Here is a 12300-nt window from a genome sequence, read left to right as displayed (position 1 = left end):
GTACATCCCCAGCATGACATGAATGTGAGATACTGACGACGTGTTTAGTGTACATTCAGCCCGTGGAATATGTTTCTTTCTTACAACGCGCATACAGCAGCTAGAATCATTTAACAACATTTTTCTAAACCATCTGTGATAACGTTTATTTCATGTGAATCATCTTTCGTTAATCGTGATTGATGTATGCATGAACTTTCGAACCATGTGGCAGTGTAGGAACTCCAGACATTGTCCATCAGCAATAGCAGGCCTCCCTAAGTAATTGAAGGAATTACAGCAAATTTGAAGGAATTGCATCTCAAATGTAAACAAACGCAGCCCACTCGCGAAACAATTGCAGCGATATCGGTAGTTTAACGGTAATAACAGAAACACATCGGCCCTATCGGAAGCAATGTCGGTAATACTGGAAACACGCTCGGCCATCTTCGGAGATTTTTCGGTCGCGAGCGGAAACTCACGCAGCAAAACATGGCGTCGTTGGAAGAAGCACCCGTCTCGGTGAGTTTTGTTTTTAGTTCCTACTATTACATTTTTATACTTATCCATCTTTGACCACCCGCGTTGAATGCGTTTAGGTATGAGGTGTTGTCGGGGCAATAGCTTATGTTTTTAGGAAAAGATAGTCACTCTAGGAGAGTGTCACAAGTCATGCCCCTGGAGATTGTTTAAATCTGAACATCGAAGTCGTGCCGATGATTACGAACATCATGAACGTGCGCCATGAGGAAGTTTATGAGCCATAATTTTTCTTGCTATGAAGTGCAACTGACAAATTTAAACACATTTTACAAAAAAAATGATGTTATATCTAGCGCACGTTCGTAATCATCGGCACGACTTCGATGTTCAGATGTAAACGATCTCCAGGGGCATGACTTGTGACACTCTCCTAGAGTGACTATCTTTTCCCAAAAACATAAGCTATTGCCCCGACAACACCTCATACCTAAACGCATTCAACGCGGGTGGTCAAAGATGGATAAGTATAAAAATGTAATAGTAGGAACTAAAAACAAAACTCACCGAGACGGGTGCTTCTTCCAACGACGCCATGTTTTGCTGCGTGAGTTTCCGCTCGCGACCGAAAAATCTCCGAAGATGGCCGAGCGTGTTTCCAGTATTACCGACATTGCTTCCGATAGGGTCGATGGGTTTCTGTTATTACCGTTAAACTACCGATATCGCTGCAATTGTTTCGCGAGTGGGCTGCGTTTGTTTACATTTGAGATGCAATTCCTTCAAATTTGCTGTAATTCCTTCAGTTACTTAGTGGGGCCTGAATAGGAAGAAAAACTGTTGACCTGTGTCCTACGACTCCACAGCTGTCAGTCCTGATGAAACTTGACGATCCCCAGTACTATGGTTTAACGGGAATTGGGGAGTTGAATCTTTCTACTTGACACACAACAGTACTGTTCTTTAAACGAGAATTTGGGGGTTGAGTTTTTCCATTTGGCACACATCATTACTGTTCTTTAAACGAAAATTAGTGATTGAGTTTTCCACTCAACCCGGGTCTACACAGGAGCAGCTACCTAAACTATGCTGGACGTAGCCCGAATTGAAAGCCATGTGAATGTAATGCAAACTGACTGCATCATTGCCGTTGACCTTTGTTTCTGTTTGAAATTATTTACTGCAATTAAATATATATATGACGCTAAGTCCCTGTTTATGTGAATAAATACCCCCTGAATAGTATCCTCAGCGATGATGATGCGGCTAGAGGACAGAATATTGAGCCTGAAACCAGTACACAATTACATACGAAGGAATGACACCTTGTGGTATCTCGTCGACACGTGACTATACCATCGCTACATACCCGCTTCAAACGATGTGTTCGGCTAGAGCTCATTCATAATGCACAAAGTCAAATGTTAGGATTTTTCTTTACTCTTCTGACACACAAGGTCACGTTCTCTACACTGGCCATCTTTACACAACAAATCATGTTGCAAATATGGATTGCAACAGTTTTAGCTGTATGATGTCTTCGTGTAAATTAACCATGGAATGGAACCGTCATCACAATGACTCTTTACGGAACTACGACGAGCGATGAAGCCATACTCAGCCGTCCTGAAACAGTGTATACACTTTGCTTCTCGCTATCTTGACATCACCACTTGACTCAAAACAACATACAGTTCCTAACTGGATAAATATTTACATCTTTCCTTTTTTCATTTGGGTGGTTTCTATCATGGCTGATAACACATGCATGCATGTCAGGTTGCAGGATGAAGTCCACTTGGGCCATGTTTACTGATGGTCAGTATTCACACGGATCATCTGGGCTATCGTCGAATAGGCATTGCGTGTCGGACATCTTTAAACATACAGCTCTCTGGGCGTACCTGGAATAAAACAGGATACGTTGTTGAACATGGAACAAATAATGACAATTAAGCAAAGCAGTGCCATGGGAAAGGGAAATCTATATTTTGACACCAGGCGTTATTTTGAGTATTCTGGAGCAGTAAGAATATGTTCATCATAATTTGTTTTATATAGTTATTCATACGCAAGGTTAGAAATACCGGTGCTATACCATCATGCAGAAAGGGATCGTATAAAAGTTTTTCTTCGGAAATATTTTTACCAATAAATATTTCAAAAGCATTGCCAAGCTTGTAACATAATATGGTGTTGAAAGGGTACTAGGACTTTTGACGACATCCATGTCAATAAAGTGTGTATTTTTTTCAGTTAAGAGATTCAAAAACTGACATCTGTCAAGAAAAATGACAAATGGCATATTTGGTATTACTCCTATTGACATTACAAACAGATGGCTTCAAAGGACCTGCATATTTGTTTTGGAAATTTGCTGACAAAATGCTGTAGCCTTTCAAAAGTGAAAATGGCTAACGTGGATAGGGACGAAAGTTCCAAATGGTTTGTGTCGTTATTCTGAAAGAGCAACATCATCGAATCACTCTTAACAAACATTCAACTGTAACCTGCGGTGGATGTAGCGAGTACACATTCTGTGACAACTGTGGTTGAGTGGAAGACCTCTGGTTGTAGCAGGGACACCAGTAGGTCGTTGGCTCTATAATCAAAGCAAGAATTTCACATCGCTATCTTCCATCAACACCCATTTTTTCACAAGATTATTTAAAGGTATTGTTTCCACTACCCTGTGCCAATGTATTCAACCAATGTTGTTAAATCTACTTCAGCACAAACATAACAGGTTCGCAGCAAGACGGAAAGCACATGCCGGACCAAATAAAGATAGCCTGTTGGAGAATATGGCTGTTATTTGTTAGTTTATTCTCATAAGACCCCCGTATGCTTTACGCACTCCACACTTATCACGGGGGTTCTCTACGCCCGTTTCTTCCAAAGTGAAATGCACACTATCGCAATACATATTTATGTTTGGGGGATTTATGTGCAGACCCGTCAACCGTATCCCCGTGTTTTGTTTTGACAGCTGTTAAGGTCACAAGAAACGCTAGGAGAGATCCGTTTATCAGAGAAAGTTAAATATGGCTGCTGCAATGGAGTCCTTTGTATGGGAAATTGCACGTGCTTAATTTGCTGTCCTACGTCGGAAGGTGTCTGTGAACCGAGTCGGACTCTGGCTGGAGTCGAACCTGTGCAATACATTGTTTGGGAACGTATGATGAAGTGTTAACATGGCTTCCCGGTCTACCGCACCAGTTTCTGTGAACACATTTTATCACTATCCACCCTTATATGGGACTGTATGGTATTTTTACTCGTACTAAATGTGATTCTCTTAGAAACCATAAGTATAACCTGTCTGTATAACGTCCATTATTTGGAACCACAGCGTGTGACGTCAATACACCTATGTCATTTACAAAATATAATGAGCAAGTAAAAATACTTATAAGTGAAGACTGTGACCGACACTGAAACCTACCCATTAACTGACTTCCAGTCATTGACTACGACGCATTTCTTTGCAAGACGGTTCGTTGACTTATCATAATTAAGTGAAATATTTACAGTATCCACCCAAATGAGGCCTTGGACACCAAGTAAAACTGGCATCGGTGTTCAGTTACAAGTACACAGGTGTTAAATACTACTTATGTCTTGATATTCATTAGGGAGGTGTAGCAGCTGGGTTGTCTGTGTTTCCACAAAGACAGATGCACTTTGAAATGTTTCACCGGCCTCCTCTTGAACCCCTGAATATGATTCTACGAGTAACATAATAGTGAAAAGCCTGTATGCGTGGTGAACAAAAGTTTATATTTTAAGTGAGGACATTTTAACGCGGGTAGCTTTTCGCCTTTCTTTGTCGTCTCAGTAATTTTATCTCATAGTCATCAGTTACTGGTACTGTTCTATCAAAACATCAGTATTCTATTTCTCGGGATAGAGGTGCAAGGAGCTAACATTCTGGTTTAACAAAATATAGGATGAAGCCATTGAGACAGACAAAAAGCTCATTTACAGACATCTATCAGCACACAGATAAATCATCTGACCATTCGGGTATCACCTTACATTGACCTTCCTCCGGCGCAGTGATGACTCCGCGTTACGTCACTGCAACCAGCAAATGTGCGGATCACACGACAGCACTTTTGCCTTACACGCGCTTACTCGCGAATTTATACAGTAGAAGTCCTGACTTGTGGAAGTCTTTCAGTGCGGTTTACAGATTTGGGAGGCGTTTCTGTAATAACCTGAAAGAAGGGAAGTCTATTTGTTTTCAGGTATAAGAATGTTAGAAAGTTCTCACATTTCCTGGCATAAGTAAATCTCCATGTGCTGCGCACTATTTACAGAAAAACAGATATGAATGATGTGACGAATGGCAATGAACATTGAGACAGAAGATTTAGTGTAAACTGCGACATATTAACAATGTCCCGTGATGCGAACATTGCCTGCTTCTCAGTAAAGTCAATCATGTCTTTATAGCAAAATGAATTACACTGAATGTGACCTTTCTCCTCCTCCTCGATAACATGCACGATACGTACGCATTGGTAGGAAGGGAGATAAATTTTATGAATCAACGTTTTCATAAGAAAAATGATTTTGTGTCTTGTTTCCTTGTGTTTTTATTTTATTATACGTATTTTATGCTGTAGTATTCTAATCGATAACTACGAATCTCTTGAATACACCATTTTAGGTGAAAAATACTCTTTTGATTGAAGTGATTTGAACTCCTAAGCTATCAGCTTGCCTAATCTTTCCATACTGAATCACCTTTACAACCTACATTACTCAATCCATGTCGACGTCAACACAACAAGCGCTAAGAGGCTTGGACGGAGTGATCTTACACTTAGAAAGCGCTATTTGGGGAAAGAAACGCATTGATTATCTGTGCGTGTATGCTTGCGTGCACGTGTATCTGTGTGCCTGATTTGAATTGCATTCTTATGAATGGGCTGCAGAGACTGGGAAATAAAATAAACTTCAGTATGGCTACTGCTCTAAGTATTTCGTTTCTATTATTTTCGTAAGAATTCTCGAACGTTCACATTTATTGTTTCCTCTGTCTCCTACCATACATGCACTTGTGGAATGTTCACTCTCGGGAGGTGCAAAATCGTGTGAGCTATTTAAATCATAATTATGTAAATAATTAGCTACCAATTTAAATTGTGTTATATTGAGTGTAAAATGTCCTCATACTTTCACAATCATGTTTCAGGGCAAAACTATATTATACTATCCATCACTATCCATCACTAAGACTCACTACTGTAAATGTATCCACTTACTACAGTCAACTTTTCTAAATTAAATCTTGAAAAATATTCCATACTGTTTAAAGGTACAGTAAATGTGCAATGATGTATTGTAAAACAAATTCGAGAAGTTGAAAAGAGTATTGCCAGTAGTTCAGTAAATGATAAAAGTCAGTGAAAATCGTCGATTTCTTAACAAAACGTTATAACAAAACGCTGCTTTTGACAAGCACGATTTCCAAGGGTGTTTTACAGCAGTTCGGTGCATGATGTTAGTGTATAACATTTGCAATTAAGGCTTGCTGTTGGTTCTCCCCAAATTAGGGGAGAAATTCGTCTTCGATGCAACCATACATAACACATAGTGAGTCTAAACCTTTGATGGTAGTATATATTGCATATCACACGGGGTATTTTTCTTGAATAACGTTGGGTATTGTATATATGTTGGTATGTAGGTATGTATGTTTGTATGTAGGTTTGATCTACATTCAACTTCAACACTTCCTAAAAGTTCCTTTGGAGTTAAGCTTCAGCATGTTGTAAGTTCTTACTGCTTTGTCTGATTATTGATGATCCACTATGCTCGTCATCATGCTATGTACAAGTTATAATAAAAGGTTGTTTTCATATGCTGTCCCGTCACCACTCGGGGAAATACAAAGTTATCAGTATTAAATGTTACCATATCAAGGTTGAGTTTTCAGTTAAGCATGTAGCTACAGGTTCCTCTTACGTTTGACCTAATTTATCACCAAAAGTATTTGTTCAACATAGAACATAGCTTCATGGCATATGATGAGTAACCTGGCACATCGTTACCCTCAACTACCAACAATATGATTTTAAATATCTGGAAAAAGAACGCCCCACCCGGAGGGATATGTCACGTGATCACAACCTTCTAGATCCTGACAGGCAATCTGGGTAATCGGGGGTAACAATGTGTCAGAGCCAAAGCCTGGGACAGAGACATTTAAGAAAAACAGAGACGCGTGTGTCTAACAGTTGAAATGCTGTGACTCAGCCGGCATGGGCATGGTTGCCACCGCACTGTAAATTCATGTTACTGTAAATAATGGATTTCAAACCATCAAATATTAAGACGAACCACTATTTATTGCACGATTATACTTATAAACAGTTACATATGTGATGCCTAAGTGAAGTGCATTCACAATATTTGATCTGCCCATAGTCACTATATTTGACCTATTACTCGCATTTGATAGTCACTATATTTCATCTGTAGCTTGCAGTCGACTGTCACTATATTTCACCTGTTACTTGCAGTCTATTGTCTCTATATTTGACCTGTTGCTTGTAGTCAATAGTCTGAATATTTGGTCTGACGTTTTGCAGTCGATAGTCACTATATTTTACGTGTTACTTGCAGGCGATTGTCAGTATTTTCGACCTTTCCCTTGCAGTCGATTGTCACCATAGTTGACCTGTTGTTTGCAGCCGATAGTCACCAAATTTTACCTGTTACTTGCAATCGATAGTCACTATATTTCACCTGTCGCTGGCAGTCGATAGTCACTACATTTCATCTTTCGCCTACAGTCATTTGTCACTATATTTTACCTGTTACTTGCGGCCGACAGTCACTATATTTGACCTGTGGATTGTAGTCGACAGTTAGTATATTTGATCTGTTTCGTGCAGTCGATAGTCATTAGATTTGATCTATTACTTGCAGCCGATTGTCACTATATTTTACCTATTGCTTGCAGCCGATAGTCACTATATTTGACCTGTCAACTTGCAGTCGATATTCAATAAGTTTGATCTGTTACTTGCAGTCCATAGTCAATATTGTTAACCTGGATTTGTGGTTTTATTTTGCGTGGAAAAGTGGAAAAGATTAGTGACAGGTACCTCGACTTTTAAAACCACCTATTTGCACCCCAAACTGAAAAGGTGACTTTTGTCAAATTATGGCAAATTCACGAAAGTGACACGGCTCTATAGTATGTTAAAATGTATGTATATGGAATAAATATAATAAAGGATAAGACGACTAGAATTGTAATTACGTGGCTCACTATTTCTCATCGCTGATCTTTTTTCTACAAAGCTGCGAATCATTCCTTATACAGTCTCGTGGAAACAAACTCAATTTCATTCTTCCTAATCTTGTAATAATATCTATCAAAACTATCTATATTTTCTCATGAATTAAGGACTTCAGGATACCATTTGATACGAAACAAAGAGATTAAAGTATATCTGAAGTTCATTTTTGCGCAAGTACAACTACTCTTGTTTGTTGTTTTTGATCATCAAATTCCAGTAATATGTTCTAAATGTTTTTCTAATAATAGTTACCTTCTAACTGAAATTCTCCAATTATGCAAATACAATTTCCTTTTACCTAGACGATGACCCCAGATTGACAGGGCCTAGCATAAGTCATTGAATCGTATGCAACTGTTACTTAATCGCTGTGTTAACTTTCGAAAGTGTTTTCTTCCGAAAATGATCAGATTGAAAATATCCATAATTTACACAATCATACCCATAGTCTCATATAGTGCTGCCGCAAAGAATAGCCACGATTCTCACAGTCATATGTCTTGTCACAAACAGTATCCATTATTCTCACACGTATGTGTTTTGTCACAAACACTGTCGATTATTCTGACAGTCATATGGTCTGTCACAAAAATTATCGATTGTTTTCAGTTATGCGTTCTCTCACAAACACTATCGATTATTCTCACAGTTATATATTCTGCCACAAAGAATACCATTTTTTCACACACCGACATGTCTCCTGTACACAATATATATTCTGTTCTGATACCCTCATCCATAATTCACACTTCGACATGTCCCCTTTCCGATTCTCCATGTGTTCATGGAGTCAGTTTCCATATGAAGTCAGTGACAGAATACCTATGTTTCACCCAGCAATGTGTCGCCCGTCTCAGAGAACCAGTGTCGCGCGGCTTCCTCATTTGCCAGTATCCGGCGCTCCAGAACAGTATCCGGCGCTCCAGAAAGTTTAGGCTTTGGCGGCGTATGTTCCGACCAAGCGTCTTTCAACCGATACTAGCGCACACACGTCTAGTGTAGAGCAACTGACTAATGTGTGACTCCGCACCACCATGTAACAAGCAGCAGTCACAGTGATGATGATGGCAATGTGGCTTGCACTGACATAAATGAAGGATGAGTACTTTCTTCCATCTCTAATGACGCGTCAATATGTTTCATACTTATGCCCATGTTCGCGTGAATCAAATAATTAGAATACATGCACACACAGGACATTGTACTAGTTTTATAATGCGATAGTGAAACCGGACAGGTTGTCAGTTGGTAATTAAATACACATACTGTATTTACTGCAAAGTAGTTAATGCGGTTAATAAATTCGAGTATTATCAGACTACTGTCAAGTGAAACTGAAAATGTATTAGAAATACCAGAAATTTCCAACACTAACAGCTAGAGAAGGCCCAGAGTTGCTCAATAGCCGGATCGATGCATACGTATGTGACTGAAGTTTCTGGGACATCAGGATCACTTGAGACAAACTCGTAAGGACGTCACATAAATATCACCTCATGAAAAGAATTTCCGCTTCTTCGAACAAAAAGCGTTTTCAAGACAACAATTTCTCGAACAACAATTTTTGATTAGGGTTAAGTTATTGTCTTCGATCGGATCCGTATGACATTGTCGTGATTATGTCTTTAGTCTCTTCAGTGGAAAATAAACAGATTTTATATATTTGATACGAACTCTTCCATTACATATGCTCTGGATTTATCGGACATATTTATAGTAATGTTCTGTCCTTTTGTACACAAATGCTCATTGCGTCAGTTAGTATTTTCTTGCATCAGTAATAATATTTTTATAGGAGTGCTTTGAGTTAACAATCCTTAGGTCCATCTCGAATTCCGCCGCAACATATGCACGTTTGCTCTCAAAACAAATTGAATTCGTGCACCTTCCTAAAACTCAGATCAGCAGTGTTTTGTGTGCTTTTTTACATTGAACAAGTAGATTGTGGTCAATTTACTGCACTAAAGTATGTAATATTTAACATAAACAGAAAACAACACAACTACTATCTTCCAAAAATCGTTTTGAGATTTAGAAAAAAAATATTGCAACAGCTGAAAACAAATCATCGGATATTTTCCATGCGAATTATTGTTTAAGTTCCAGTCAGTAATGAATCACAACTCAGAAAACAAAACAAAACAAACAAAAAAACAAAAAAATACTCGAGTATATTTTGTACAGCGCTATTTTACACAAGAGTAGCAGTCATGACTTGTCTGAACACACTCCCAGGATATGAATATACATTCTTCCTACATGAATGCCGACTACATATTACTGAATATTCAGATAAAAAACGTTTATTTTACATAAGATCTTCGAAGTGACACGAAACAAGTCCCAACATGTGTATATATACAATTACAATAGCACATTATTACAATCAAAGTATCACGTCCTCCACGTTTCAACTACTTGATATTTTCCCACGTCGACGCATATAGTTTTGTCGCTTTTCACTTCGTGTTTACGGTTCATTACCGTTACATCTCATAAATTCCCCACTTTCAGACAAATATGTTTGACTTGGGAGAATGTTCAGTCTGAAAACTTGCATCCATGTAGTTTGTGTGTGTACACAAGACTAGTTTCCGCATGCAATATAAGTACATGTGGTGTCCATCCACACAACAGAAACGTTTCGCTTGGATAGTTATAGGAATGTAGGCTTAATTATTGCGTTTCTATAATTACTGGCACATGCTGCTGCCACATTCTGGATAAGTGAACGTCTGATAACAGTGAGGAATAATACGATTTAGTCAACGGTGCATCCGGGGAGTGTAACTGATAACGCAGAGTTTAATTTTATACACTATAATTTCTAATTGTACTGTTTATGGCCTAATTATTTGTCATGCAGCATAGTTTTTTCGATATTTCATAAATATGACAATATTCTGAAAGTCGGCTGTTTCTATTGAGGTTAATCGATATGACTTTCAGCCTTTGCCATTTGTCATGGATTGGGACTTTCTTAAACCTCAACGCTGGAAACTCTTTTCATATTGATAAACTTTTGTATTGTGTGATACCGAAGTCATCTTCATTTCCGTAAACTGTCCACATTACAATAATAGATATTTGTAAATTTGTGACAATGATTTCCCTGATTAGGATATTTTCCATGCGTCGCTCGCGCAAATCTGTATATATTATCTAATATGTTGTAAGTGATAATAGCAACTAGCAATCGGTGACAGACTCCACCCACTGGACCGCAGTATTCCTGCTGATAACGGCAAATGAAACTGATACAGATGGCCAGCGTCATTTTGGGGGTGATGAGAACTAGGTGTCAATCAAAAACTTGACCAGCTGTGATCGCCTTTCAAACATGTCTCATGTGACAGTTAACATAGCAGACGAAATTTCTCCTATTCAGACTACCCTCTGACAACTTCTTTTGGAGCAGATGGTGGTAATTATCTCTCTACAGAATGGGGTAGGTCGTCGGGTACACCGATATGTTGAGTTCAACGGTGTATGTTCTACAAAATAGAACTCAGGTGTGTATTCACCAGTTACTCAATATCGGTAAATGCGTGTGTGTGTTTTTACTTACCTGACTGCTAACAGTCATTCGTTTACATTCGGGTACTTACCGTCCTGGATCTGGCTGCGCTGAGACAGAACGTGCACACTGGTTTGGGCATAGGGTCCATGCTTCCCCGCAACATGGCCTGGTGTTTTACACACGGCTGGTCAAGACAGTCAGTCCCAACCATAAGGACCGTATTGAGGTGAGCTATGTAACTCGCTGCTAGTCTTAGGGTTTCAATTTTGGAAAGTTTTCTATCAGCAGGTTCCGTTGGAATCAGAGTTCTTAGTGTGATAAAGGCGGTATTTACACTATGCGTCCTGTCTCGCTCTCTTGCATTTGCGGCGAACCTTTGAGGGGGGAGACCATTATCAATTTCTGAATCCGCAGATGATTGCTTTCTCTTCCTGTTGGACCCATTTTTGCCTTTAGAAGTGTCCTCTGTAGAGGTACCACTTCCATTACTATCGGATAAATTTCCAGACCCTTCTTCAACTTTTGGTTTCTTGCTTTCCGAGCTCTTCTTTTTCTCATCTCCCATGTTTCTTCCTGCAAAACTTCCCTCACAGCAACGTTCCAAAACGTCTACACAATATATTTACGAAATCGAACCATTCCTTTGTATCAGATGAAAACACATATGGATACAAATTCCCAAGAATTGTGACTGTGCGTAATGACAGTGTTGGTAGTTCCATACATAAGTATCCGTGTGAGGAAGCGCCCTCTATATCATATTAGTTAAGGGTCATAGGTCAGGGGGAGGGGCTTAAGGGTAATAAATCATTTGAAACGGTGGGTGAAAACGTGAGGGCGGAGCTAAGGTTAATCACTATGGCAGACCCTTTTCTGCAGATTTTTGGGAAAATCCAAGTAATGCTAATATTATCAAGGTCAATTTATTCCGAACAATAAAGAGTGTGTTTGTAGCTTTTTCTTTTGGTATATAAGAATAATCTATGTGTGTGGAGTGCA

The 12300-nt window shown here is 39.0% G+C and overlaps 1 protein-coding gene across 1 annotated transcript; it reads right to left on the bottom strand.

The window, feature by feature from the left end:
* Positions 1-2284: 2284 nt before the first annotated feature.
* Positions 2285-11923, bottom strand: LOC137256346 (basic helix-loop-helix transcription factor scleraxis-like). The gene is made up of 2 exons (XM_067794126.1): positions 11390-11923; positions 2285-2366 (listed from the first exon to the last, which is right to left on the bottom strand). Exons 1-2 carry the CDS (start codon positions 11864-11866, stop codon positions 2307-2309), a joined length of 537 nt encoding a protein of 178 aa, XP_067650227.1. The 5' UTR covers positions 11867-11923; the 3' UTR covers positions 2285-2306.
* Positions 11924-12300: the final 377 nt, after the last annotated feature.

The sequence above is a fragment of the Haliotis asinina genome, chromosome 11, assembly GCF_037392515.1.
Source record: "Haliotis asinina isolate JCU_RB_2024 chromosome 11, JCU_Hal_asi_v2, whole genome shotgun sequence".
NCBI lineage: Eukaryota > Metazoa > Mollusca > Gastropoda > Lepetellida > Haliotidae > Haliotis > Haliotis asinina.
This window is presented reverse-complemented; position numbering and strand designations above follow the sequence as displayed.